At 39.6% G+C, this 25,179-nt stretch overlaps 1 protein-coding gene across 2 annotated transcripts in view; it reads right to left on the bottom strand.

Annotated features, from left to right (window-relative positions):
* Positions 1 to 25,179, bottom strand: part of CPNE4 (copine 4) — a 684,237-nt gene that overhangs the window by 100,488 nt on the left and 558,570 nt on the right. For both annotated transcript variants that reach the window (XM_042956193.1, XM_042902930.1), the window contains 2 exons: positions 21,550 to 21,633; positions 18,389 to 18,478 (listed from right to left, as the gene is read on the bottom strand). In XM_042956193.1, coding sequence (XP_042812127.1) covers positions 18,389 to 18,478; positions 21,550 to 21,633 — 174 coding nt within the window. The remainder of the gene's footprint in view (positions 1 to 18,388; positions 18,479 to 21,549; positions 21,634 to 25,179) is intronic.

Here is a 25,179-nt window from a genome sequence, read left to right as displayed (position 1 = left end):
CTTCCTTTTAGGAGAAACACCAGCAGGAGAGGGGAGCCTCAGGGTATTTACCTCTGCTGCTTCCCTGCCACACTGAGGTTTCCACAGTTACCTATGTTCCTTTATAGCCACAGCTCCTAGGGGAAGCGGGGGTGGGGGGTGGGGGGCAGGGGGGGGACCTACTTTAGCTCTCCAGTAACATAACTCCCTCTCCTTTTCCTTTTAGACCTGGGGTGGTAAAAGCTTCCTGCTACTGTTAGTTGCTGGGCACTTTACCATCTCTTGTTTTACATCTGGGATAGTCCTTCATTAAATGCTCTGCCAGAATCCTGATTGATACAGAGGAGAAAATAATTTCTCAGCTCCTCTTCTTTGATATCCTGTGCAAATTACTTAATCTATGTCTTAGTTTCTTCATCCATAAAATAGAAATAACAATTCTTGCCCTGTCTACCTCCTAGATGAAGTTCTAATGGGGAAATGTTGGGGAGTATTTGGAAATAGATACGGTACCTATGAGGTAGGCAGAAAAGTAAAAGAGAGATTTTATCATCTCCGATTTTGAATTAAGAAAAGCAAGAAAAAACTATTAAGGTATCATCTCCTTTCTGCCTGTACAGGGTACTCCCAAGAGATTTAAAATACTATGGAACTCTCTGGATTTTATAACAAGCTTACAAAAATCCTTGAGGTTCTTGTTTGCTGGCTGATGGGTGATATTAAGGAATGTCCTTGGCATTTCTCCTCTTCCCTCATCTTTCAATAACAGAGGATGATGGATAAATAAATATTCCATTTGGTTTTTCTTCTGCCTTGGGGACAATGATTGAAACTGATCCCCCAAGGGATCATCATGATTTTGCACAACAATCACCATAGTATATCTAAGGAAGATAGTGTGGCCTCATAGAAGGACCATGGGGCTTTAGAAAACCTTCAGACCTGGGCTTCAGGTTCTGTCCTTAGAAGGTCAGTGAATTTTTAGGAGCTTATTCAACAGTTTAAGCTTCAGGTTCCATCTTTGTTAATGTCATAATTTTGTTGTGTGGATTACAGTAGATGGAATGTGGGAAAGTACCCAGCATAGTGTCTGGCTCACAGTTGGTACATAATAATGACTTACTGCTTTACATGCTTAATGTGTACTTAAGGCTGTAATTGTAGAATGGACAATGCAGAAATGTAGTATATGATAAACTTGTTTTAGAAAACCAGTAAAATAAACTTCTCTGTTTGTTTCACTTTGTATTACCAAGCAATTGCTCTATTGCCAGGTTACTTTACGCCTAAGAAGACACTGGAATTTAAGGGGATATAAACCAAATTGACCCACAGTCTCTTTCCTAACTTTGTATAATGTTACTATACAAAAATAAGATATGCTTGCCTATCACCAGGAAAACACTCTGGGATTTTGAAAAATAATTATTTCAATTCTGAATTTTAAAATAACTAAAAAGCAATAGAAACACTAATAATAATACTAAAAAGAAAACTGGTGTTGATATTAAAAATTGTGTATTTTACACCAGTGTTTTCTTTTTCCTTGTTGCAAAAAGTAACACATTCTTATGGTGGAACAATTTAAAAAGTAGAATTAAAAGTTAAAAAAAAATTGCTTCATTATTTAGCCACTAAGAAATGTACACTTTTGGGACACCTGGGTGGCTCAGTTGGTTAAGTGTCCAACTTTGGCTCAGGTCATGATCTTATGGTTTGTGTGTTCGAGTCCCACATCGGGTTCTGTGCTGACAGCTCCGAGCCTGGAGCCTGCTTCAGATTCTGTGTCTCCCTCTGTCTCTCTGTCTCTCTCTGCCCCTCCCCCGTTTGTGCTCTCTCTGCCTCTCTGTCTTTCTCTCTCTCTCTGTCTCTCTCAAAAATAAACATTTTAAAATTAAAAAAAAAAAAGAAAGGTGCACTTTTAACAGTTATCATGTGGTATGTTTCCTTCTAGTCACATATACATGTGCACTTGTATGCACGTTCAAATATGTACACGCGCATGCACACGCACACCCCCCGACACACACACCATCTATTTATTGACAACTCTGACATTTATGCCACAGCCCAGCTTTCTCTTCTGAGAGTCTAACTCAAAGAGGCAACTGCCAGATTGTCCAACTGTCCTGGTTTGCCCAAGACTGATGGTTTCCAGAGATGTGGAACTTTCAGTGCTAAAATTGAGATAATTCTGGGCCAACAGACCACTGGATGGCCCAGAAATACCTCTCACTTAGCAAGTACAAAACCAAACTCATCATTCCCACCCCAAAATTCCTGTTCCTTTGATGGTATGATCTTAAGGAATGGTGCCATTTCCATCCATTTCACCAAGCCAGGAATTAGGGATGAATTCTTGAGGCATTCCTCTTCTTCTCTCTCTATCCAATAGCCACTCTGGTACCAAGTTCTGGTCATCCCTGTCTGGTAGGTAACTCTTACTTGGATTTCTCCTATGACTTCTAATCAGATCTCCTGCTTCCACTTGGCCCTCATTCAATCCAAATTCCACAAAAAAGGCAGAGTACTGATTCCAAGAATTCAAAACACGACCAAGTTACCTTACTGCATAGAACCTCTCAGTGCCTCCCACTGCTCTCAGGATAAAAATCTAAACTCCTTAGCATGGCCCACAAGGTTCTGTTTACTTCAGTAGCTTTGCCCTGCCCTGGGGCCTCGTCCGTAACATATTAAAATGTGGCAGCACAGGATCTATTATCACATAATTCTGGGCCTTTTTAACACACTTTCAAGCTTCTGAAATGCTATGTTCTCCCAGGGAGCCTTCTCTAAAGACTGTAAATATTTTCTATTCTTTACAGTAAGTTTACATGACTTACACGTCAGCAGAATTTTGAAGATTCATTGGCTGAAAAAGTCTTAAACTTACTTGGGAGATCTTGTATCAGTTGGCTGCCTCCTCGGTACACATAAGAAAATCCAACAAGGGGCTCAATCTTCTCAGTCTATTGAGTTGAGCAGCGGTTCTTGGCATGAGTGAGCATTAGAATCATTTTGGCAGCCTATCAACTTTGCTGATGTTTTGGCCTCACACCCAGAAATTATTTAATTGGTCTGAAATGGGGTCTAGGAATCAATAATTCTTAAAGCTCCCCAGGTGATTCCAGTATGTGTCCAAGGTTGAGAACCACTGCCATAGTTAGGCCACTGCAGTGCCACCTGGTATTTACACAGTTATTTTCTGTCCATCCTAAGCTTAACTGTGGGCTTCCGCAGCTATTGTTAGTCACAACCCAAACCTCTCCCAGAGGAAGCATTCCTTTCTTTAGCAGCAGTGAAGTGATAGTTTAATCTCCAAGCTTTGAGTTCCATCTTTATTTCTCAATTGGACCAAACTCAGGAAGGGATGCAATAAATTTTCACTCTCAAACCCCAACAGAGAGGGAGCAATTAAAGATACATTTGACTAGAGTAGTTCTCAACCACAGGCAGTTTTGTCCCCAAGGGGAAATTTGGCAATGCCTGGAGGCATTTTTGGTTGTCACAACTTGGGGTTGGGGGTATGTAACTGACATCTAATTGGTGCAGGCCAGGGAGGCTGCTAAATGTTCTACAATGCATGGGACAGCCCACTATAGCAAAGAATTATCTGGCTCCAATGTCAGTAGTGTTGAAGCTGAGGAACTCCAATCGAGGGACCAGATGATCTCAAAGCTTCCTTCTAGCTTTAAAATACTTGTATCAATGACTAGCTGTGGAAGAGCCTTTGAGTTCTGTGAGGATCTAGAGTGAAGTGAGCCTATGAATAAGTTAGTTTTGGAAAGAAGAAAACAGTGGATGCAGATATAGAGTAGTTTTAAGGTGGAGATGCATGAATTGAGGGAAACATGATGGTGAGGGGGTCTCTTGACTACTACTTCAATATCAGTGATTCTCCACATGAATTCTGGACCAGCAGCATCAGCATCCCCTAGGAAGTTGTGAGAAATGTGTATTCTCGGGCCCCACCCTAGACCTACTGAATCAAAAACTCTGGGGATGGGGCCCAGAATTCTGTGTTTTAACAAGTCCTCCAGGAGATTCTGATGCATGCTCAAGTTTGACAACATTGTTCTCCATCACATGTTGACCTGTCATAAGGTCTGCTGCAGTTTGGTACATTGTATGCCTCTAAGGGTCGGTTTCATTACTGGGAGTGGCAGGGGTGAGTGAATTGTAAGAGAGCTTCTGAAGAGGGCCAGCTGGTCTGCAGGGGAGATGAGCTGGAGGTAATGCTTCCTGACAAGTCCATTTAGTGATTTTACTCTTTCAGGGGTTGGCTGTCATAAAATGTTTTAAATGACAGTGCAGCCAGGCATGCAGGTGGTCAACAACAATATTTGGGTAGATGTTTAATTGCCAGGGAAAAGGAAAGAAGGAAAAAAAAGAGAAGCAAATCATAGAAAAGGTTCCAAGGATCAGAATATACACGATGGCCCTTTCTTTTCTCAGCCACTCCAGGGCTCAATTGAATCCTGCTTGTCTTACCCACCCCACCGCCCCCTCCTGATTTTTTCCATTGAATATCTCATGGCTTAAAGGTAAGCCAGCATTCATCCTTCCTAATAAGAGACTCAGTCCCTGCTATTTCAGAGATGGTTTGAAGGAAGTAATGTACCTGACCATGAATTATACCAGTGAAATGAAAGAGACCTGATATTTGGTAAGTCTACCAGGCTGCTTTCCTTCCCATTCCTTTTCTGAGAGGAATTTAGGCCCCTTTATCCTCCAAAAGCTCTTCTGTGAGAGCCAGGTGAGGCCAAGACACTGTTTCTTCTTTCTATGACTTTCATTCCAGCCCCTCACTCCTAAAGGAGAGTCATTCCCTGCTGGTTTCTTCCTCATCCAGCCTCTTCCTTGCTTTCCCCCCACCCCCTTCTTGCAACTCTGCGGCTCGTAGAGGGAAAGATGTGTTTAAATTCAATGGAAAAACTGTGTGTGTGGGGTGGTATAATGATAAATGGGCTGCATTTGGGTGTTCTCTAAGACACTGACAATAAGAAAACAGCCATAATGAATTTAGACTTGCCTTGAAAAGGAAGCATCACAGGTCAAAAGTGATGTGATGGCGCTAATAAATTAATCAGTAGTGTCAATATACGTGAGGGTAAGAATAAGTGGAGTGCTTTTCTTAGAGCCTTTAAAAGGGCAAACAAAATAGCAAAAACCTGGCAGAATGTTTTCCACAGAGTCTGGTTAATGTATATATGGGCACGCATATATACATATCCCTCCACCCATGCTTCCATCCATTAAGTAGATATTTATTAAGCACCAACTATATGCAAGCACTCTTTTAGGGGCTGGGGATACAGAGGTAAATTTGGCCAGTTCCTTTCCCTCGAACCTTGGTATTTGCATTTCATCAGAGGAGACCAACAGTAACCATGTAAACAAATAAACATGATTACAGATGATGGTAGGTGCCATGAGGGGGACTGATAAAGTGGTAAGATGGAGACTAACTGGAGGAGTGCATGTATGAAAAATGAAGCCTGGATGGTGTCTCTGAGTGGTTGAGTTTTGAGCCGACACCTGAAGGTTAAGAATAGGCCAGCCATTCAAAGGTGGAGAGGGGGATGAGGGGGCCAGTTAGGGATTTCAAGCATATATCAGGCTCTAGAAATGTGAACTCAGGAGCTATCTGAGCCTCTTAAGAAAATTTACCCATAACCTAGAAATAAATCCAAAAGCATGATTGCAAGTTCTTTCAATGGCGTGCTGAAGCTTTAACAGGCCTGCCCAAGGATGATTTGTTTTCCTACATGAATATATCATTGCTTGATTTTCTTATTTATTATCAATGAACTAAGAGCTCAGACTCTGTGGAGTTACATTGGTAAACTTGTATATGGTGCAATGATTTCTGTCTGATAGCAAAGATAACCCTGAAGTTTATGACTTACTGTTGTGAAGGACATTAACCAATTATATCTCTAGAAATCTTACTCCTGTTTAAACAAAAACGCTATGTAAACTCGATTCCTCAAAATGCTCCTGGAGAACAGTTTAATCATATTATTGATTTCCTCATTAATGAATGAAGTGAATGAAATCTTTGACACATGTTCATTTGATAGTTGGATGAGAGTCATGCTTTTAACTTTTTGAAAATTATACTTGGACCAGACTCACCATGGCTCGGCTCAGAGGTCTGGAATCCAGAGATCAGCTTTAATGAATTCACAAAGCCCTAGAATTGTATGCATTTTAAAAGCAAATATCCTATTAAGTTAATCAGACTCTCTAGAGGGCCTTTGTGTCAAACTGCTAACCAAAGTAGAATCTCTCAAGACTCTGCATACGCCCTTGCCTTGATTTTTTTCCATGCTTGCCAAGTAACTTTCTAATTGCTAACTCTGCTTCATAAGTGTTCAGATTTCAAGGAAGGAGAACCTTGTGTGGAACACAAGGATTATAGGTTTTGTTAAATTAATTTATTAAAATTTTATTAAAAGTTTTATAATTTAATATATTGGCCTCCATCTACCTGTTTTATGAGTCCATTTTTCCAGGTCTTATCAAGTTGGGGCACGTGGACAAAGCTGAGTTCATGTATAAGTTCAAAGGAGCTGCAGACCACACCGGGTGACAGGGAACGCTAGCTGGAGTAGCCCAGCCTGTGCAGCCTCTGCAGGCATCATGAGGAAGTCTCCAGCGCTTGTTTCTTTCTAACTCTAGGGTGGAGGCAGGGAAGATGATCATTGTAGCTTTCTTCTACTTATTGGGATGGCACAAAAGCATCTGTATCCTTTCTCCAATGAATCAAAGGTCACAGGAAAAAAAGGTGATTTATATGCTCCCAGGGAATGAATAATTCATTTTTTATGAGGTCAGTCAAACCTGTTGTTCCCTGACATCAATTTCATGTGCTCCCCACAGACAAAACCCTGGCTTTCCCCAACACTTTTCTGGAAATCCAAGCACTTTGCAGACAGCTAGGATCCCACAGGCAACATCTCCATGAGGAAATGTTGATGCCTCCCTCCCTGAGATGGAGGGAATGTGGAATTCTGCCAAGCACCTAAAAATGGGTCACTTCTCTTGGCCTCAAGGACTCTCTCCTTATAAAAGCCATCCTTCTTAAGAGATAGGTCTCTCACTGTTTTGTTTGGTAATTCTATTGAAAAGACTTCCCAGAGAGAAATGCCCAGGATGTCTTCAGATTGCAATACTCAAAAAAAATTTTCTGTTTAGTGTTTAAAATGTGTCAGAGTAGCTGAGTATCCTACAGAAACTGATTCAAGGCAAAGGCCTCTTGGGATATTAGCTCAGTTTGTGGAAGACTTCCTATTGACAAGGCTAGGTTTAAAAACAACATTTCCAAAAGTGCAAAAATAAAAATTGAGCTCTTGAGGCAAGTTTTTCAGCTTCAATATTAACAAAGCAGTGCAATGAAAAGTGAAGTGGCTCGTGTTAATAAACAAGTAAGTGAACAAATGAATACAAGCAGTAGACAAGAATAACCAGCAGAAAGGGATGTCAGCACACAGCATCATTGGGACAGAGCAGTGACCCCATCAGTTTGAGGTGTGCCATAAAGCTCCATCAGCAGGTTCTCAGACTCTCTGCTTAGAACATTCCTTCCTCTGCATCATTCAGCTGCTTTGTCCAGCTTCCTAGTTTTATTCAAGCATCCTCTCAGTAGCTGTTTAGCTGTCTTAGGTTTTAGTGCAGAAGCAGACATGCATGGGTTAAATAATGGGAAGAAACCTCTTCCCATCACAGTAATTGTGATTTATTGAGATGGGAGTTCTCACTAGTGGAGAAATGTCCACCTTGGATGGCAAGAGGGCTCCCTTTGCACCTTAAACTATCTCACCAGGGCACCGATATATGTTCAATTGGTGTTCTTACTTCAGAATTTCAAAGTGTTTTCCAAAGGTGATTTCTTCAAAAACATATTCTGAGTTAGTCAAAGACAGAGCATGGCCAGGGACATCTGTCCCAACAAAATAGTTTGGCTGGGTTACGCTGCCTCTGTTATGTTCTTTGTTTATAATGGTGGCGAAAAGAAGGCTCTCCCCTCACCCTCAGAAGGGTTTCTGAGAGGGAGGAATGTGGGTATGAGGAAGTTCTCAGGAGCCATCACAGTCTCATCCCAGATTGCTGAGGCAAGCGTCATCACAGGTAAGGTATGCCAGGTATAGGCAGATGTCAAATGCTCCTAGTACAATAACATCGAGTGGTTGTTTCACAAGAGGAAGTTCAAAGTCATGGTAACAGGAAGAGGGTTATTTTTGTAATAAATTTCTTTTTATTGTGGCAAAAGATATGTCACATAAAATCTGCCATTTTAGCAATTTTAAATGTTCGCATCGTTGTGCAAACATCACCACCATCTGTCTCCAGAACCTTTCCATCTTCCTATGGAGACTCTATATCCATTAAACACTATCTCTCAAGATTATTTTTTTAAAAATCTAAGACCAGATTATATGGTTTCCTGGATTAAAAAAATCCAAAACCCATAACACTTGCTTTAGCAAGGTGTGCCCTCTTCTCAAATATTAAGGAAATCAGACCTGATTCTCACTGATGAAAAATTATCTTGGCATTGAAGTACCTACCGTTGACCCCATGTGTAGGAAACCCATTGCTTCCCCTATGGAACCATTAAAGACTGGGCAGAAGAGGGCTCACATTAGCAGCAAAGGCCTGACACATAAAAGAGTGGAATTTTCTCTTTGGATGGTGTTCACCGGAAAAAAGAGGATGGGATACTAATGGGGGGGGGGGACTGAAAATAGGAAGAAAGCCTAAAGGGAAAGAGAGAAGAGAGGTTGGGAGAGAATTGTTCTGGCTGTATGTGCGTACTAGCTACTCTTTTGGAAAACACAGATATGAAATGTTTCCACTATCAGAAAGTTTTACTGGACAATGCAGCTATAGGTGTAGGTTCCAGAGTTAGACAGACTTGATCCTGCCTATGTTGCTTGGAAGCTCTGTGAATTGAAACAAGTTATTTCATCTTTCCAAGCCTCAGTTTTCTCATCAGCAAAATGGGGACAATAACAACATCTTCCAGTGGAAGAGTCAGCTAGGTGGTCCCCCAAAATTTGTTTTCTTTTCTTTCTAGGCCCCAACTGGATCACATTTTGCAGCCTCCTTGGCAGTTCAGTGTGGTCATATGACTAAGTTCTAGTCGTTGGAATATAGGCAGCAATGCCAAGTGCTGTTTTTAGCTAAAACTTCTAGAGAGCTCCTTCCACATCTGTCTTCCACGTGCTAAATGCAAATAGCAATGAGGCCATAAGGTATGGATGAACCACAAGATAGAAGCAATGCAGGCTCTCAAATCAAGGAGAGAGACACCCTTGATTAGGAAGATTTACCTTTGATTGTTATGTGAGCTAGAAATAAACTTTACTGTATGGGAGCTCTTTGCTACTGCAGCATGGTTCAACCTAGGATAAGCATAGGGTTGAATGAGATAATTTAAGCAAAGTGTCCAGCATAGTACCAGGTAGCTGGTGAATGCCCTGTTCAGTAAATGTTAGCTAACTTTCAGTAGTGAAAAGCAAGGACCACAGAGCATGACAGACCTGGGTTTAAACTAAGCTGCACTACTTAGCTGTGTAATCTTAAGCAATTTGCTTACATGCTACCTTGAATTCGTCATCTGTAAAAAAGGGGAAAATATTAATGAAAAGTGAAAAAATTATTAAAACTGAGTGTGTAGTTTTTCTCTCATTCAGAAGCCTCCTTTATTCCTATATGATTCCACACTGTTTAAGATGGCTGTTGCTTTCCCATACTGCAGAATTGATTACAGATCTCAGTAGAGGCAGCCTGCTGGGTCAGGGGTGCCATTTACTTAAGTGGAGTCAAGAATTCCTGTGCCATGGCTGATCCAATATAGAGACATCTAGAGGAGTCTTCAGTCCTCTGATAATCATGGGACATTTAGGCTGAGTGAAGTATCGACAGGCACAAACCCAGAAACCCTTGAGCCCAGAAGGCCATAAAAAGAAGTACTTGAATTTTAACAGATCTCAAGAGAACATAACAGGCCCATGGACCATTCAAGCTCTTTTTTTTCCTCTTTCAGTTGTAAGGTAGATAGAGAAGGAAAGTAAACTTGCTTTCAACTGTCTGAGAATGTCTTTATTACAGGCATTTCCAACAATACCAAATATAGTTACCAAGGGACCCCTTAATTCCACCTTCCTGTATTTGGCACCAAGAATCAGAAAATGTTAGTGTAACCCATGGGAGATCTCATGATTGAATCTATGGGTTTGGGGGAATTATGGGGCTGAATTGGGGCCACCATCAAGGATTGAGATCTGGGGTTAGAACTGAGGTGTGTGTGTGTGTGTGTGTGTGTGTGTGTGTGTTTCCATTTCAAGCATTAAGAGTCAGAAGGGTTGTTACAGAAAAACAGGATGAAGCAGAAATAAAACAAGTTTGGCAACTAAACTCAAAGGATCTGAGGCACAATAAAAGGCACTCAGGAATCCAGGAGTTAGGAGTCACGTAGCATTGGGAATAAAGGGGGAAGGTCCAAGGCAAACTCCAAGAACACTCTCCTGGAGTCAAAACCATTTGGCACTTGTCAGTCAATCTGGCTCAGAGAGTCCAAAGCAAAGACAATGAATTTGTATTGAAAATGCAATTTCAATTCGAGATGGCCTGGTCACACTTGAGAAAGGGAAGACACCAATAGCTAGATGTAACCAAAGGGTAAGTGCTACAGATTTCATATAGAGGGAAGAGCAGAATGTATACATACATATACACTTAGCTCTTCAGTGAAAATACTGACCTCCCAAGAGAAGTTCCAGCAAGTCATCTAGGTTTGAAGACTCAGTAGGAAGACAGTATTTCTCAGTGTGTGCTTGGCAAACGGCTTGCACCAGCACTGTTTGGGAAAGTTGTTAAAATGAAGATTCCAGGACCAATGGGGTCTACAATGCTGATTCAGGAAAGCACTTTTCTGACTGGCCAGGAATCCAAATTTGGGGGTGTCAGAAGGGAGTTCATGAACATGGCTGTTCTAAATCAATCACACATGGCTACAGAAGAAGTAGGGTGTGACAGGTGAGTGAGATCAATTGTGGGTGAAGATGTCATTTGTTGGTTGCTTTGGACTTTGGGCCTCCTCTCATGCTGTCATGGGCTCCTGAGTCCTATAACCTCTGCTTTGACTTTGGGGATCTGTTTCTCTTTTTCTTCTGCTACTTCCTTCTGCCTGGTTGTCTTGGGTGTGCTCACTGCACCATGACCTCAGCTAATAACCTGGGTCTCTCTCTTGCATAGGCATGGGGACAGGGTGAGACAAGGATCACCTTAATTCCCTCTTCGAGGCAACCATACTCAGAAAATGCCTGATGAACTCTGCATGGAGAGTGTCCAAGTTACCTGTATGGTTTGAGAATTAGAAAAGGAGACAGGAAATGGCCTTGAGGTTCTTATATGGTATTTTCCTAGACTTTTCTGTCATGGCATTTTCCTATAGTACTAGGTACATTTAGGGTGTTAACAATGTGTTAATCATGCCTGCTGATAGTGCCTTCTCACCCTCTTCTCTTAGACCCCCATCTGGTAGAATCTATTCTGAATACTAGCAATGCCTTCTAAAGAATATGTACTGGATATTAATAATGTATTGATCAAATCAAAAGAAATGATAGATACAACATTTCATGGAGTTTAACAGGCACAGATTTCCTTATAAACACATGTTGGTAAGAAAGCGTGGCATTATGGATTCATTAAGAACATTTTTTTCCCTTCATGCTGCTTTACATAATTAATAGTGTCTCAGACTTCATGAAATATGTTACATATATACAAGACTTGTTTCTGTTAAATGTTAGAATAATGGCAAATAAAACATTCTGGCTGGTTCAGAGTTAAGCGATATGCTTTATCAAGATGATTTATTTTCTAAGAAATACAACAAAATAGAGACAGTACAATTCAATAAAAAAGAGCATTAAAGTTGGCATTTGAATGCATGGGGGTTTTTGAGCCTCTGTTTCTTCATCTGTAAAATGAAGACAATGGAAGCTACCTCACTGCATGGTTAGAAGTACATTAAACTAGGATTTTGATAAGGACTCTACCATGCCATAGAAATCATGGACAAATTCATTAAATAGCTAATATTAAGTGTTAAATATATATTTCATCAAATAGCTAATCTTAAACATAAACCTAAATCTATTCAGGAAGTAGAGCAACTTTTGTCTCTAGGGTTACCAAAACCAACAAGAACCCTCCCTGAATGCTAGTACAGGTCTTTAAGGCTCGGTAGACATGGCTAAGAAAAGCGCTAAGCCTCTGACACCTTCATAATCAGTTTAAAAAATTAATCTCAGTCAGAATGAATGGAAAAACACTACAGAATTTTCCACTGTGGTGATGGATAAGACAAAGATGCTCTATTTCTCCTCTACTATTTAACACTATATTGGGAGTATTGGTCCATGTAAATAAAGAAGAGCAATAACTAGAACCATCAGGATAGTAAGAATGGGTAAAACAATCTCTATTTTCAGATGATAGAATTATATATTTGGAAAATCCTAAAAAAATGAACAGAAAATTACTATAAAAAGAATATAACTTAATAAAATAGCAGTTTTAGAAAACAAACAAAATTCAATAACCTTTACATTGACAAATGATAGTTAGAAGGCATAATGGAAGATTCCATTTAGAAGAGGTAAAGAAACAAACAAACACACAAAAACTAGGCATAAATTTAAATATAAATGTTCTAGACCTCTAAGAGAAAAACATTAAACACTCCTGTAAACACAAAAGGAGATTTGATCAAATGGGAAGACATACCATATTCTAGGACAGGAAGACTCAATAGTAAAGAGATTTCCTTTGCAAAACCAATAAAAATACCATCAAGTTGTTCCCCGCCCCGCCCCAGTACTAGTTGTTTCTAAAGCTAAAGGGACAGAAAAAAACAAGCAAAATATCCAGGAAAACCCTTAAAAAGGAAAGGAATAGAGAAGTGGAAGGAGTTAGCACTGCCAAGTATTAAAGTATACTACAAAATGATTACCTATAAGGGAAGAGGGTACAAAGTGGAAGAGACAGGAATGGAAGGTAAATTTTTCTGAATATACTTGTTTTGTAGTTTTGACTTCAGAATCATGTAAACATTTCATACAAAGGAAAATTAAATTTGTAAAAATATCCTAGCAATGGAAAGCAAAATGAAACAAAATGAGAGTTCTATGGGGTAGATGTTTAGCTATGGAGAGAAATTGTTTCAAGAGACTTTAATATATGACTCAGCATCCACAGAGAGATAGATCTGATGGAGAAAGGGAATTACACAATTTCAAAATTTATGAATTTTAAAGTTTATACAAGAAAGCTAGGAAATGACTACATAGTATTAAGTTTATGTCAAAAGAACTCAAGAGCTAACTTAAAGCAGTTTTCATTGGTTAAACATGCAGCAATTCAAGATTTCAAAGGAATAGTAATAACTGAAATGAATTGAAAGACTCAGATATATTAAAAAATCTATAAATTCTTAATAATATTGGGGGACTTCACTAGTTACCTCTGGAGGATGCCAGAGAACTAATTTGTTATTCTGAAAATTGGTTAAAAAAGAAAGGAAAAATAAACCATTTTTCCTGTCTTTCCTGTATGAATCACACCTCAGGGAACCAAATAGTTATTGAAGGAAAAGCTTTTCCTTATAGAAGACACTAAACAACAGATAAAGAAGAAATGACAGAAGTGGAAAATTACCATTTTGGAAGCCCTAACTAAATGGATGTAGGCAAAGTTCCTCAATGACTATTCACACCCTAAGAAAGCCGCATCACTTATAAAGCATTCTTGCTAGAAAACAGATCCCAAATCTGATCAAGTCCTAACTCCTCATTTATAGGGAACACAGAACATGAGAAATGCTACAGGGTAAACCAACCTGATTTCTTCAATAAGTAAACTGCAAGGGAAAAAAAAGGAGAAGGAACTAACAGATTAAAAGAGAACTTTGGAGGTATTTTTGTCTAATTCAATGCTTGGACCTTATTTAGATCCCCTTTTTAAAAAAAAAAAGCGCAAAAACATTTTTTAAATAAATTAGACCATCAGTCATATATGAATAGTGGCAAAATATTTGATGGTATTAAGGAGGCTTAGTTAATATTCTTAGATATATAATATAATTAGATTATATAATGGCTTTGTAGTTATGTTTATAGAATGATTCCTTATTCTTATTCTTATACCTAAGCATTTTGTGATGATGTGATAAGGTATTTGGGACATGGCCATACCTTGACCTTCATTGGCCCTAGGCATTTTTGCCTTCATGGGTCCCCTTCCACCACAGTAGATTTTTAGGATTCTAAAAATGTCATTGCTTTCTGAGGTGAGAAAAAAAATAAAACATTTTATTCAATCTTATTTATAAGTTCATTTTTTTCCTTTCTAATTTTAAAAGAATGAAAACATTTTCATGGACTCCTGAAAGTCTGGTGGGTCCTGGCACTGTGCTTGCTGGGCTTAATGGATGAGCTGGCCCTGGTCTGGGATTTGCTTCAAAATGATCCAGTGGGGAGAGGAAGAGAGAAATGGGTTACACACAATTTTACAACAATAATAATTGTTGAAGCTGTGTACTGGGCATGGGGAGTTATCACATCATTTCTCTACTTTTATGTATGTTTGAATATTTCCATAGTAAGTTAAAACACCAGTTTCTGAAAAAGGCTTCTTTGAATGCTTTTATTTTTTACACAAAGGAACAGTACAGAATAAATAAATAAAAGTAAAGCAGAAAAAGCTGGTTATTTGAACTTGGGTGTTCATGTGGGTCCTGAATAAATGAGAATTAAAGATACCAAGCCTCATTTGGGACAAAGACCTAAGTGTCAAAATTTTGCTAAGATTGCTAAAATCTAAACTGACAGAGTGTTTTTAAAATTAAAAAAATTTTAAATCACTTTCTAATGTTCTTTGGTGATAGGAAGAATGACACCCATATGGACAGAGATGCTGCCTGCCAATATGGTGCCATTTTATTTTGGAGAAAGCTGGCTAGGGACAGCATTATGAAAATTTCACAGTGGCCTTTGTGACAAAATAATGAATACAAGTAAAGGGCAATACAGGAAGTCTATCCTGCCTTTCAGAAAACTGCATTTGGATATTGTGAGCAGGTGAGTGCAACATTGGCTTTGTGGCCTAGGAAACTCCAGCATACCAAATACTGCTGTGGGCAATTCTCCACTCCAGTCCCTGCCCCAGGATACCCCCTGGTAACCTCTCAGTACTTCCCTCACACCTCTATTCACTCACTCTCCAATAAGTTACTGGGTAGGCACGCCTTGGTGGCTCAATCGGTTAAGCATCCGACTATTGATTTAGGCTCAGGTCATGATCTCACAGTTCATGGGATCAAGCACCATGTTGGGTGCTTGGGATTCTCTCCCTCTCTCCTCCCACCTCTCAAAATAAATAAATGAACATTTTTTGAAAAGTTACTGGGTATCTACTCTGTGCCAAGCACTATGCTAGACAGCTGTATACACAGTGAACAAAACATAGTTCTACCCCGAAGGAGCAAACTGAAAAAGACAAGTCGTCTACTGAGGAGACAGAGATGTACACAGAAATTTTCAAAACAAGTTGAGAAGTAGTTTAATGGGGTAAGTAGAAAGGGCTAGAAAGTATCCCACAGAAGCTAAAGAGGAAGGTTTTTTGAAAGTGGAGGGCGATTTAAGAGGCCTGAAGAAAAGTAGCCTGTTTAAAGAAAAGCAGACTGAGGAAGGCTTTTCAGGAAGAGAGAAGGGTGTGTGCAAAGCTGAGAAGGCTGGGACAGTGCAGAAAGGTACAAGTGCTGGGCAGAACAGAGGTGGTAAAGGGGAGACTGGGTGCTGGAAATTGCTGTGGAGACACTAGGCCATGGGAGAGTCATAATGAAGAAACAAATGTCTACCCCTGGGTCCTTAAAGTGTGGGCTGAATCCAGCAGTGGCAGCATTACCAATGAGCTTGTTAGAATGCAAAATTCTCAGGCCCACCCTAGACTTCCTGAATCAGAAACTCTGAGTATATATATAGATATATACTTTGTAATACTAAATACTCAGAGTTTCTGTATATATATATATATATATATATATATATATATATATATATATATATACATACACACACACACACACACACACACACGCACATACATTAGCAAGTTATCTAGGTGATTCTGATGCATGTTAAGTTTGAAACCATTGGTTCTCAATCAGGAGTAATTTTACTCTCCAGGAAACATTTAGCAATGTCTGAGTAGACTTCTGGCTGTAAGACTGATGTAAGACTGGCTGTAAGTGGAGTATTACTAACATCAAGTAGCCAGGGATGCTGTTTGTTAAACATCCTAGAATGCATAGGTCAGGCCCCTACAACAAAATCCAAATGTCAGTTGTGCAGCTGTTGAGAAGCTCCGATCCTTTCCTTCTTCCCTTCCTACCGTTTCCTCTCCAACACCCTATTTCTTTCTTTCTCTTTCTTTCTCATCTGTCACTCATCATCTATCTCCTTTACTCCTACTTGTTCCTCTACAGATGGCAAAACATTCACAAGGCCATAATGTGCTGCTTTTCTGCATTTATTTATTCAATTACATACAACCCTCTCCTTTTATTCAATTAATAACTCCATATGACAAAGCTGATCTATTGCTAATGGACATATTATTTGATTTCTATCCTAAACAGGGTCAATTATCTTGCTAGGAATGGGATGGAGCTGCTCAGAATACAGACGTTAATCATCACCCTATGCCTGAAGCTAAAGCCCTTGGCATTCCACATATGAGCTGACACATGGAGTCCCAAACAGCCAGGAGTCCTGATTTTGACGTAAAAGACAGTTCCGATGCCAAATGAAGCTTAAAGTATCTTAGCTCTTACAGGACACAAGATATTAGGGAAACTCTGACTTTCTCCTCAAGAATGTGGAAGTAAGTAGTCTACTGAGAGTTCAAGCACCAAGTCCACACAGAATGGTCTTAAGCAAAGATATATAAGGTCACATTAGAGAAAACGGGTTCTAATCTGACAACGCTGACAAATCAAAATAATTCTATCAGAAGAAGTTTTGTGAGGCAAAATGGATGAGGAAAATGTAAAGTTACAAAGACAAACATTGGCAATGCCCATCTAACAGTTTCCAGGAAATTAGGTGCCCTGAAAGATCAATGTGAACATTTAGTCTGCTGAATGAACCCATCTTCCCATAGTGGAGGCAGACGTCCCAGGCTTTCAGGCTAATATAGTAGCTGTCTAATAGTTGTCTTCCCTATGGCTGGCCCACATAGAGAAAATGCCCTGATTAAACTGAGGTGAATGCTGACTCTGCTTGAGGGACATGTTGCTCACTCAATATGAATTGATTCGCCCTTAGGTTTATAGGCTCTGGTTTCTACTGATTTTACTTAGTTATCCTGAATTGGTAGAATCAACTTGGGGGCATTGATAACATGGAGCTTCTGGACTTCCAAGGTAGAAGGAGGGTCAGTTTTTGGACCATAAAAAATGCCTCCTGGAATCTGCTTCTGGCATTCAGCCTCTTGTCTTCCTTTGGTCACCCTCACAAAGTGTCTTTTCTTCCAACTTGTATATTCCCATGATACCCAAAAAGCATTTGTGGTAGACTGAAAAAAATGGCCACCATACTTTGCAGTTCCTCTCACCAAGTGGCAGAGTCAATTTCCTCACCCTCATCCCTGAATCTGGGATGGCCACGTGACTTGCTTGGACCAACAGAATGTGGAGGAAGTGACCTATGCATTCTGTGACTAGACCTTAAGAGACTTTGCAGCTTCTGTTCTTGCTCTTTTGGAACTCTAAGGTTGCTGTGTGTACTAGGCCAAACTAGCCTTCTGAATGTTGAGAGATAAATGGCTCAAACACCCAGTCATTCCAGATGATAGCCAGTCAAGGCCCAGAAGAGAGCCACCCTGCAAATACATGAGGGCATCCAAGCAAGATCAAGAGAAGAACCTCCTACAGGAACTCAACTTGCCAGTGCATGGAATCATAAGCTAAATAAATGGTTATTGTTTTCAGTTACTACATTTTGGATTAATCTGTTATGCAACAATAGATAATTGATATAGTAATTTTTGTGTTCTTAATAACTCCCAATCACGCCATGAACTTATTGCCACAGTTTGTCTCTGAGAAGCCATGGACTTTCCCTCTTGACGTAACACAATTGGGATTTATCTTTGACTATCTCATGAGCTTCAGTGGCTCCTGCAGAAGAAACATCCCCTTCATCTTCCATCAAGATGCTAAGAGATTTGGGTAAGCAGTAAAGAAAATTTTGGGTTTTCCAACATTCACACAAGGAGAAAGAGGAGAGTTAAATACATAAACAATTGCATTTCTCAGACATAGATATCGAACCTTCAGCCGGCGGTCTGGATCTCCACTGCATAGAGAATTGACTGATACTTTGAATGATTTCCAGGCTGGGCTTAAGTTATTCATCACAACCTGAGAAAACAAAGAGAGGAGTGGTGGGTTGGGGAGGGAATGCTTGACATTTTCACATTTCAATACAAAAACCATCTGAGAAGTATTGTGGTGCTTATGAAAAGGACAACTGTCTGGAATAAGTGTCTTAATGAAAACTTGGAGTAAGGGTGCCCACTAAGTGGCTTGTTATGAGCAGAATTCCTGTGATCACTGGCCTGGCTGTTGTCTCATGAATAATGATCATCATATGGATGCTGGGGATGAACCCTTCTACACTGAAAGGAGCTAGGATTTAGGAGGCAGGTCTGCTTTTGGCCTCTGATAAAGGATCTACAGGCATAGATAAAGTTCTACAGGAGTGTCATTCCTATGGCATAAATTCTCTTCTATTGAGTATAGGTAAAGACTATTGGTTGGTGTAGGGAGTATAGCAGGACATTTCTACTGCTAAAGAATTGAATAGTCTTTGGTCACTCATGACCTCAGGTTAGAGCAGATTCAAGTCAGAGGAGAAGTTTCTAAAAGAAAAATCCCAAGAGCATACTTATATCAGCTTTCATATTAAGGTATAATATGGAAGATCTTCAGATCTTTAGTGTCACAAACTAAGTCTATAATACAGTGAAATCCTTCTGAAAGCAGCTTACTAATCCTGCCCCATAGTCCATACAAGTCAAGTCAGCCTGCCATCACTATGGTTCAAATAATTTGCATGGACATAGAATGCATGAGAATCTGCTCTGTACCTAGGGCTATATTGTGTACTTTAGGATAGAGGTTCCCAAAGTGTGGTCCTTGGAACAGCAGGAGAACCAGCATCACCTGGGAACTTGTTAAAGGTTCAGATTTCTAGGTTGTGCTCAGACCTACTGACAGAAACTCTGGAGGTGAGCCCCCTAAATGATTCTGATGCATGAAATTTGAGAACCACTGCTCTAGGGTATATACAAATGAAGTCAAATGGAATTTTGTCATATCGATTTGTCTTCCTGTGAAAGTTTTAGTTAGCAGAAGTCTTAGCATTATAAAAAAATGAATTCTCTATCCAAATAACATAATTATTTTATAAGTAATTCCCTCTTCTACTGGGTTCCTTAATATAACCATGAATTATTGATTGTATCATGGACTCATTATTAAATTTCTTTTAATGCATTAAAGTACAAAAATTATGTTCCTGTGGGGCTTTGTCTTGTGCCCTGATACCCTGGGGATGATCAAAGTTGTCATGAGAAGAAAAGTTAGATAAAAACATCTGGGTTAATTTAAAGTTCTCACCTTTATATAAAAACACTAAGAAGTGATATTTTATTGCCAACAGTTTTTTAAACATAGCAGATCAAAGTTTCAACTAGAAATTTCCTACGAAATTAGAATCTGTGTGTACATGAGTGTGCTTCCTCCAAGAGAACAGTATTGCCTAGTATTTATTTCATATCTCTTGAATAAGAAAGAGGAAAAAATCAATGTTATGTTGCTTGACTCACTGGAAAACGTAACAGTTGCATTGCTTGTGAGACTCCAGAAGCTCCTCAGCAATTAGGTATGGGAGGAGTTCTAGAGATTCTTGGGAGTAGGAGAATTTACTAATACTAATAATGAGAAAAGGACTGGTATCAGGAGCAAAGGAAAGGGAGATCTTGTGAGAGAAGTCTAATGATACACTCCCATCTCCTTTCTGTCTGCACATTTAAGCCCCCATTCAATGACAGGAACAAAAGGGCAAATGGACACCACTTCTAATTCTCCCCAAAGTTTATTTACTTCTCCTGAAAGAAGTTTGTCCTACCAAAGGAATCTGTATTTGTGAAAAGGACTCTATTTGGTGGTGGCAATCAGGTGCCATTCAGGGAGACTACTGTACCCCAAACTGTTCCCCAGGGGTTAAATTCCAGAGAACTACATTGTACTATTATAACATGTAGTAGACATACTATCTATACTCAGCTTCATTCATTTATTCATTTTTTTATTAAGCACAAGTTATTAAATGCCAACTATGAACTAGATGGTATCCATAGACTTTGCCCATCCAAACTATTTAATTCTTGTATACCTTTAATATGACACAAAAAGTTCCCCAAACACTACTTGAGACTCTATTACTTCAGGCAAATGGAAATGGATTTCCAATACGGGGTGGTGGGAACATGGAACCCTACTATCATCCTATGAAAGTCATGAGGGCTCCTTCTTCTTTTATCCCACCACACACATATATATGCATGCACAATAGTCCTATATATATATATATATATATGAATATATATACACAATAGTCTTCTCTCAGCTCTTTCATTTATCACAATCATCCCACTTCCTCCTTATCAATGTACTTCTCACCCCCACAGACTCTCTCTTGGACCAGCTTGTAAATAAAATGAAAAGTGGAGATTGGGGTTGGTTGTCGAATGGGTGTGTGGCACTGGGTGGTGGGTTAATAAGAGATAAGGTTTGGAGCCCCGGAGAGAAAGACAAGGGGGCTTGAGAAGGAGCTGCAGCTAGACCAAGCGGCAGCTGGGACAGAACAGCCGTTCACATAATAGGCCTGACATCAGCCCAGTGGATGAACTTTTGCTGGGGAGGCAGATGTGCTTCTCAAATTATCATGAAGCTCAGGCCAAACAAACTCAATTCAAACCTCTGCTCTACCCCTCACTAACTATGAGAATTTGGAAAGTCACTGGCCTTCCCAAAGGTTCAGTTAATCAACTATAAAATGGGGGTAATAATAATCATGTCAAGGGATTGTTATGAGAAGTAAATAAAGTAATGCATACAAATCACTTAGTACAATGCTTGGCACCTAATCATACACATTAAATGTTACCTAATATTCATATTCTTATTAATATGTTGCTGACTGTATTGAAGGTCAACAATGTAAAATTTGGGTCAGAGAGGGTCTTCTAACATCTAAATTGAGAATTAAAAAAGCTACAAAAGACAGAGAGTCCTCTTAAGGACAGTGAAGGCTCCAGGTCTGAGTGCACAACTACAGACATTAAGAAACATAAGGGGTTTCCCAAAACAGGTCAATTTATTATCTTAGGAGCTGAGATGGCACAGCTGAAGATAAGTCTTCTCACCTCAGTTCGGTGTACAAGCTGCTGGGTTGCATCATCATTCATACGAAAAATTTCCAGAAATGGGTCAGATTTACTGAAGAAATCCTGAAATAGACAAAAATTAGTTATTCCCCACCTACACACATTTGGTCCTTCCCTGGATCAAATACTGCTGGATTTGACCCTTCCCTGCTTTGTTCTTCATCTCTGTGATCCACCCTTGGCTAGAATGACTTGCATCTGACTCCAAGTCCTTGGAGAAGTACAATCTTGGTTAATTGAAATCCGAAGTATTCTTCAAAGATCAATTCAAATGCCAGTTTTTTGAAAAGCAACGTTCTGTTTTCTTAAACATATTAATTAGAGTCATTGTTAAAGCCTATGTCTGATGATTATGATACTTAGATCACCTTTGGATCTATTTTTATTATCTGTTTCTTGGTTCTGCCTCTTGTGTAGCAGATACTGTGTAAATAAAGATTATAAAGACTCAGATGAGTCTTTTTTTTAATGTTTTATTTATTTTTGAGGCAGAGAGAGAGAGAGAGAGAGAGACAGAGCGGGAGAGGGACAGAGAGAGAGAGAAACACAGAATCTGAAGCAGGCTCCAGGCTCTGAGCTGTCAGTACAGAGCCCGACATGGGGCATGAACTCATGAACGGCAAGATGGTGACCTGAGCTGAGGTCGGAAGCTTAACCGACTGAGCCACCCAGGTGCCCGTAGATGAGTCTTTAGCAAGAGTCTGGCAAGCAGTTAGAATGGGGGCAGTCACCTGACTCCAATTAAGGTTGAGCTATTTAGAGGTAAGTTTCTTCAAAAATCTTTATAGGTGCAATATATTTTTGATTCACTTATTCTTTGAAAATAGTCCTTAAAGGGCTCCAACTGAAAGGTTTTGTGTTTATAAGGGCTGGTGTTCCTTGACAAGCCCTCAGTGATAATTTTTGTGGGACTCTCCAAGGCTCTGTTTATCTCCATAGTCTCTTGGCTCTAGCTTTTTGTTCAGTTTCTCTTTATGCTGCTTTGCTAATTAGTGGTTGTCTTGGGAGAATAAGACATTCAGACTGTTTCTCTGAAGCATCTCTGAATCTTGGGCCCTAGCTCTCTTAGTATCCCTGAACTTCAGTTTTGCTTCTCCAGGCCCACGAGATTACAAAGACTTCTGCTTACTTTCTTATTTCTCACTATCTATTTTCTGCTAGGCTTCTTAGCATCTCTACCCATGGTGTTTTATTAATCAGGCTTGAGGAACTGCCTTGAGTGGAAAACCTGGATAGATTGTGTGAATCACCTCAGCAGATTTCTCTTCTTTCCATTTTTGGCCCCTCAAAACCTGAGAGCCTTAGGACCTTCAAACAGATGTCTCTTGGTTCTTATCCAGTGTTTCTAGCCATTTTCATTGGGAGAATAATGTAAAACAAGCAGGTACTTCATTACTAGAAGCAGACATAGTCATATCCTTCCTGTACACTTAGTTTCTACCCCAATAGATTATGAATGTTCAGAAAGGAGGAATTATATCTGATTTTCTTTTATATCTCTACAATTTCCTCATATTTTACAATGTCTAGACTTTAGTGGTACATAGTGTTTATGGAATGTATGAATGAATACACAAATAAATGAATGAATGATATGAACAACTGGTATAGAATAGGAGGCTATCTGAGCAACAGCCTTAGTCACTACACTCTTATTATGTATTTCCTCAAGTGATCCCCCCACCCCCCAACCCCCACCGAATTCTAGACTGCAGCAAAACAGAATGAAGCCTAAAGCCATCCTAGTCTTCAGCTCAACAAAATATTCTCAGGAAATATACTGATCATAGAGTCTTTGTGCTTGATGTTAATATACAAGGAAGGATAAAACTTGGGTTCAACCCTTCAAAGTACCATCTGGTTTGGCGGTAAGAGGGAGCTGATGGATTTTCATTGGGAAATGTGGTTGTGAGGAAGTTATTTCTAGGGATGGAACAGGATGATTAAAGGTATGAAAGAGTGAACAGAGAGGCACACTAAGCAGCTTAATTCCACTGCAGCCTAAGGATGTGGAGAGGAGTTTGAGACAATGCTGACAAAGTCAGTTCCATGAGGTGAAGGGTCTTAAATGCTCATCCAAAGACTCTGCATCTGCCTTGGGAAGCAGCTGGGAGCCAATGTCAGATCTTGAGCAGGAAAACAATATGACAGGCTCTATAATAAACAATATCAGCCTAGAAACTACAAACCTTGTAGGACACCTTAGAAAGAGAAAAGATGGGAGATAGGACTATTTATCTTCCCACTGTGGTCTTCCTGCCCCAGCCTGAAACTAAACACCATGAGCCACAACAGTTGGAGTCTGGTGTATACCTTCCTATTCTATTTTTGAAGGTACCAAATTACCACAACCTTCATCTTGTTAAGAACCCACAATGGCTGTTTTTGCCAATAAATCTGTCCTGCAAACTGTGTCTGTCCACCAAAATGGCCCCTTTCCCTCCCAAACTGGTAGTCAATTCCTATCTCTACCCCTTTTACTCAAGACATTCACATTTCTCCCCTCCCCACTTATTTTTAACACTCATCTTAAAAAATTGGAACCTCCCTCTTACCTCCCTTTCATAATGGATGTGAGCCACATTAGCTTGTTCCTAGATGCCCTTGGATTCCTCTCTTGGAGTTTCGGCTTTGTTTCCTTAAATAGATTGTTGCTCCCTCAGGGAACATGCCGGTGAACTGCACTTAAAAATTGCTGACCACACTGAAGGAATTTTATCAGTCATTTTTCTTTTTTCTTTCATTGATATTTTAAACTTTTGTTATTTTTATTTAAAAATAGAAAGTAAGAAAAAAAAGAAGGAAAAACGCAGCCAATACTCATATCCATAATTCCACAACTATCAACATTCTGGTAAATATTTTTCTAGAATCTAGACATAATTTTCTTTTCTTTCTTTTAAAAATATATTTGTAATCATACTTTACATACACTTTAACATCTTTTTTTCTCTTGGTAGTATATCACAACAGTTTTTCTATTTTATTTTACATTCCTTTAAAACACTATTTAGGGTGGGGCACTTGGCCGGCTCAGTCAGTTGAGTGTTGGACTTCAGTGTGACTCAGGATCTCGAAACTCAGGAGTGCAGCCCCACATTGGGTTTATTGTTGTCAGCACAGAGTCCGTTTCGGATCCTCTGTCCCCCTCTCTCTGACTCTCCCTGGCTCGTGCTCTTTCTCTCTCTCTCTCACAAAAATAAACATTTAAAAATAAAATAAAATACTATTTATAGGGTTAGCACAGAGATGTTGTCAGGACAAAGTATAAATCAAGGAAGGAAAGATCAGATGCCATCTATGCCTTCATGTAATTGAGAATCTACTACGGGCACACTATCTTGAGTACTGCTTTCAAATCCTGACTCCACTATATACAATCTCCATGATCTGGGGCAAGATATTTAATTTCCTTAAGGCTCAGTTTTCTGGTTGGTAAATGGAAAGGATGTCACATTTTGCCTCCTACCACTGTGGGCATCACTGATCCATGTGATATGTTGAGTCCAGCACCTGGCAATAAGTACTCAAAAAGTGTTGCTGCCACAATTATTATCAATAACAGACACAGTGTATGAGGACACTTTGTAAAGGACTACATGACTATCA

The sequence above is a fragment of the Panthera leo genome, chromosome C2 (assembly GCF_018350215.1).
Source record: "Panthera leo isolate Ple1 chromosome C2, P.leo_Ple1_pat1.1, whole genome shotgun sequence".
Lineage (NCBI taxonomy): Eukaryota > Metazoa > Chordata > Mammalia > Carnivora > Felidae > Panthera > Panthera leo.
Note: the sequence above shows the minus strand (reverse complement) of the source record. Positions and strands in the feature narration are given on the sequence as shown.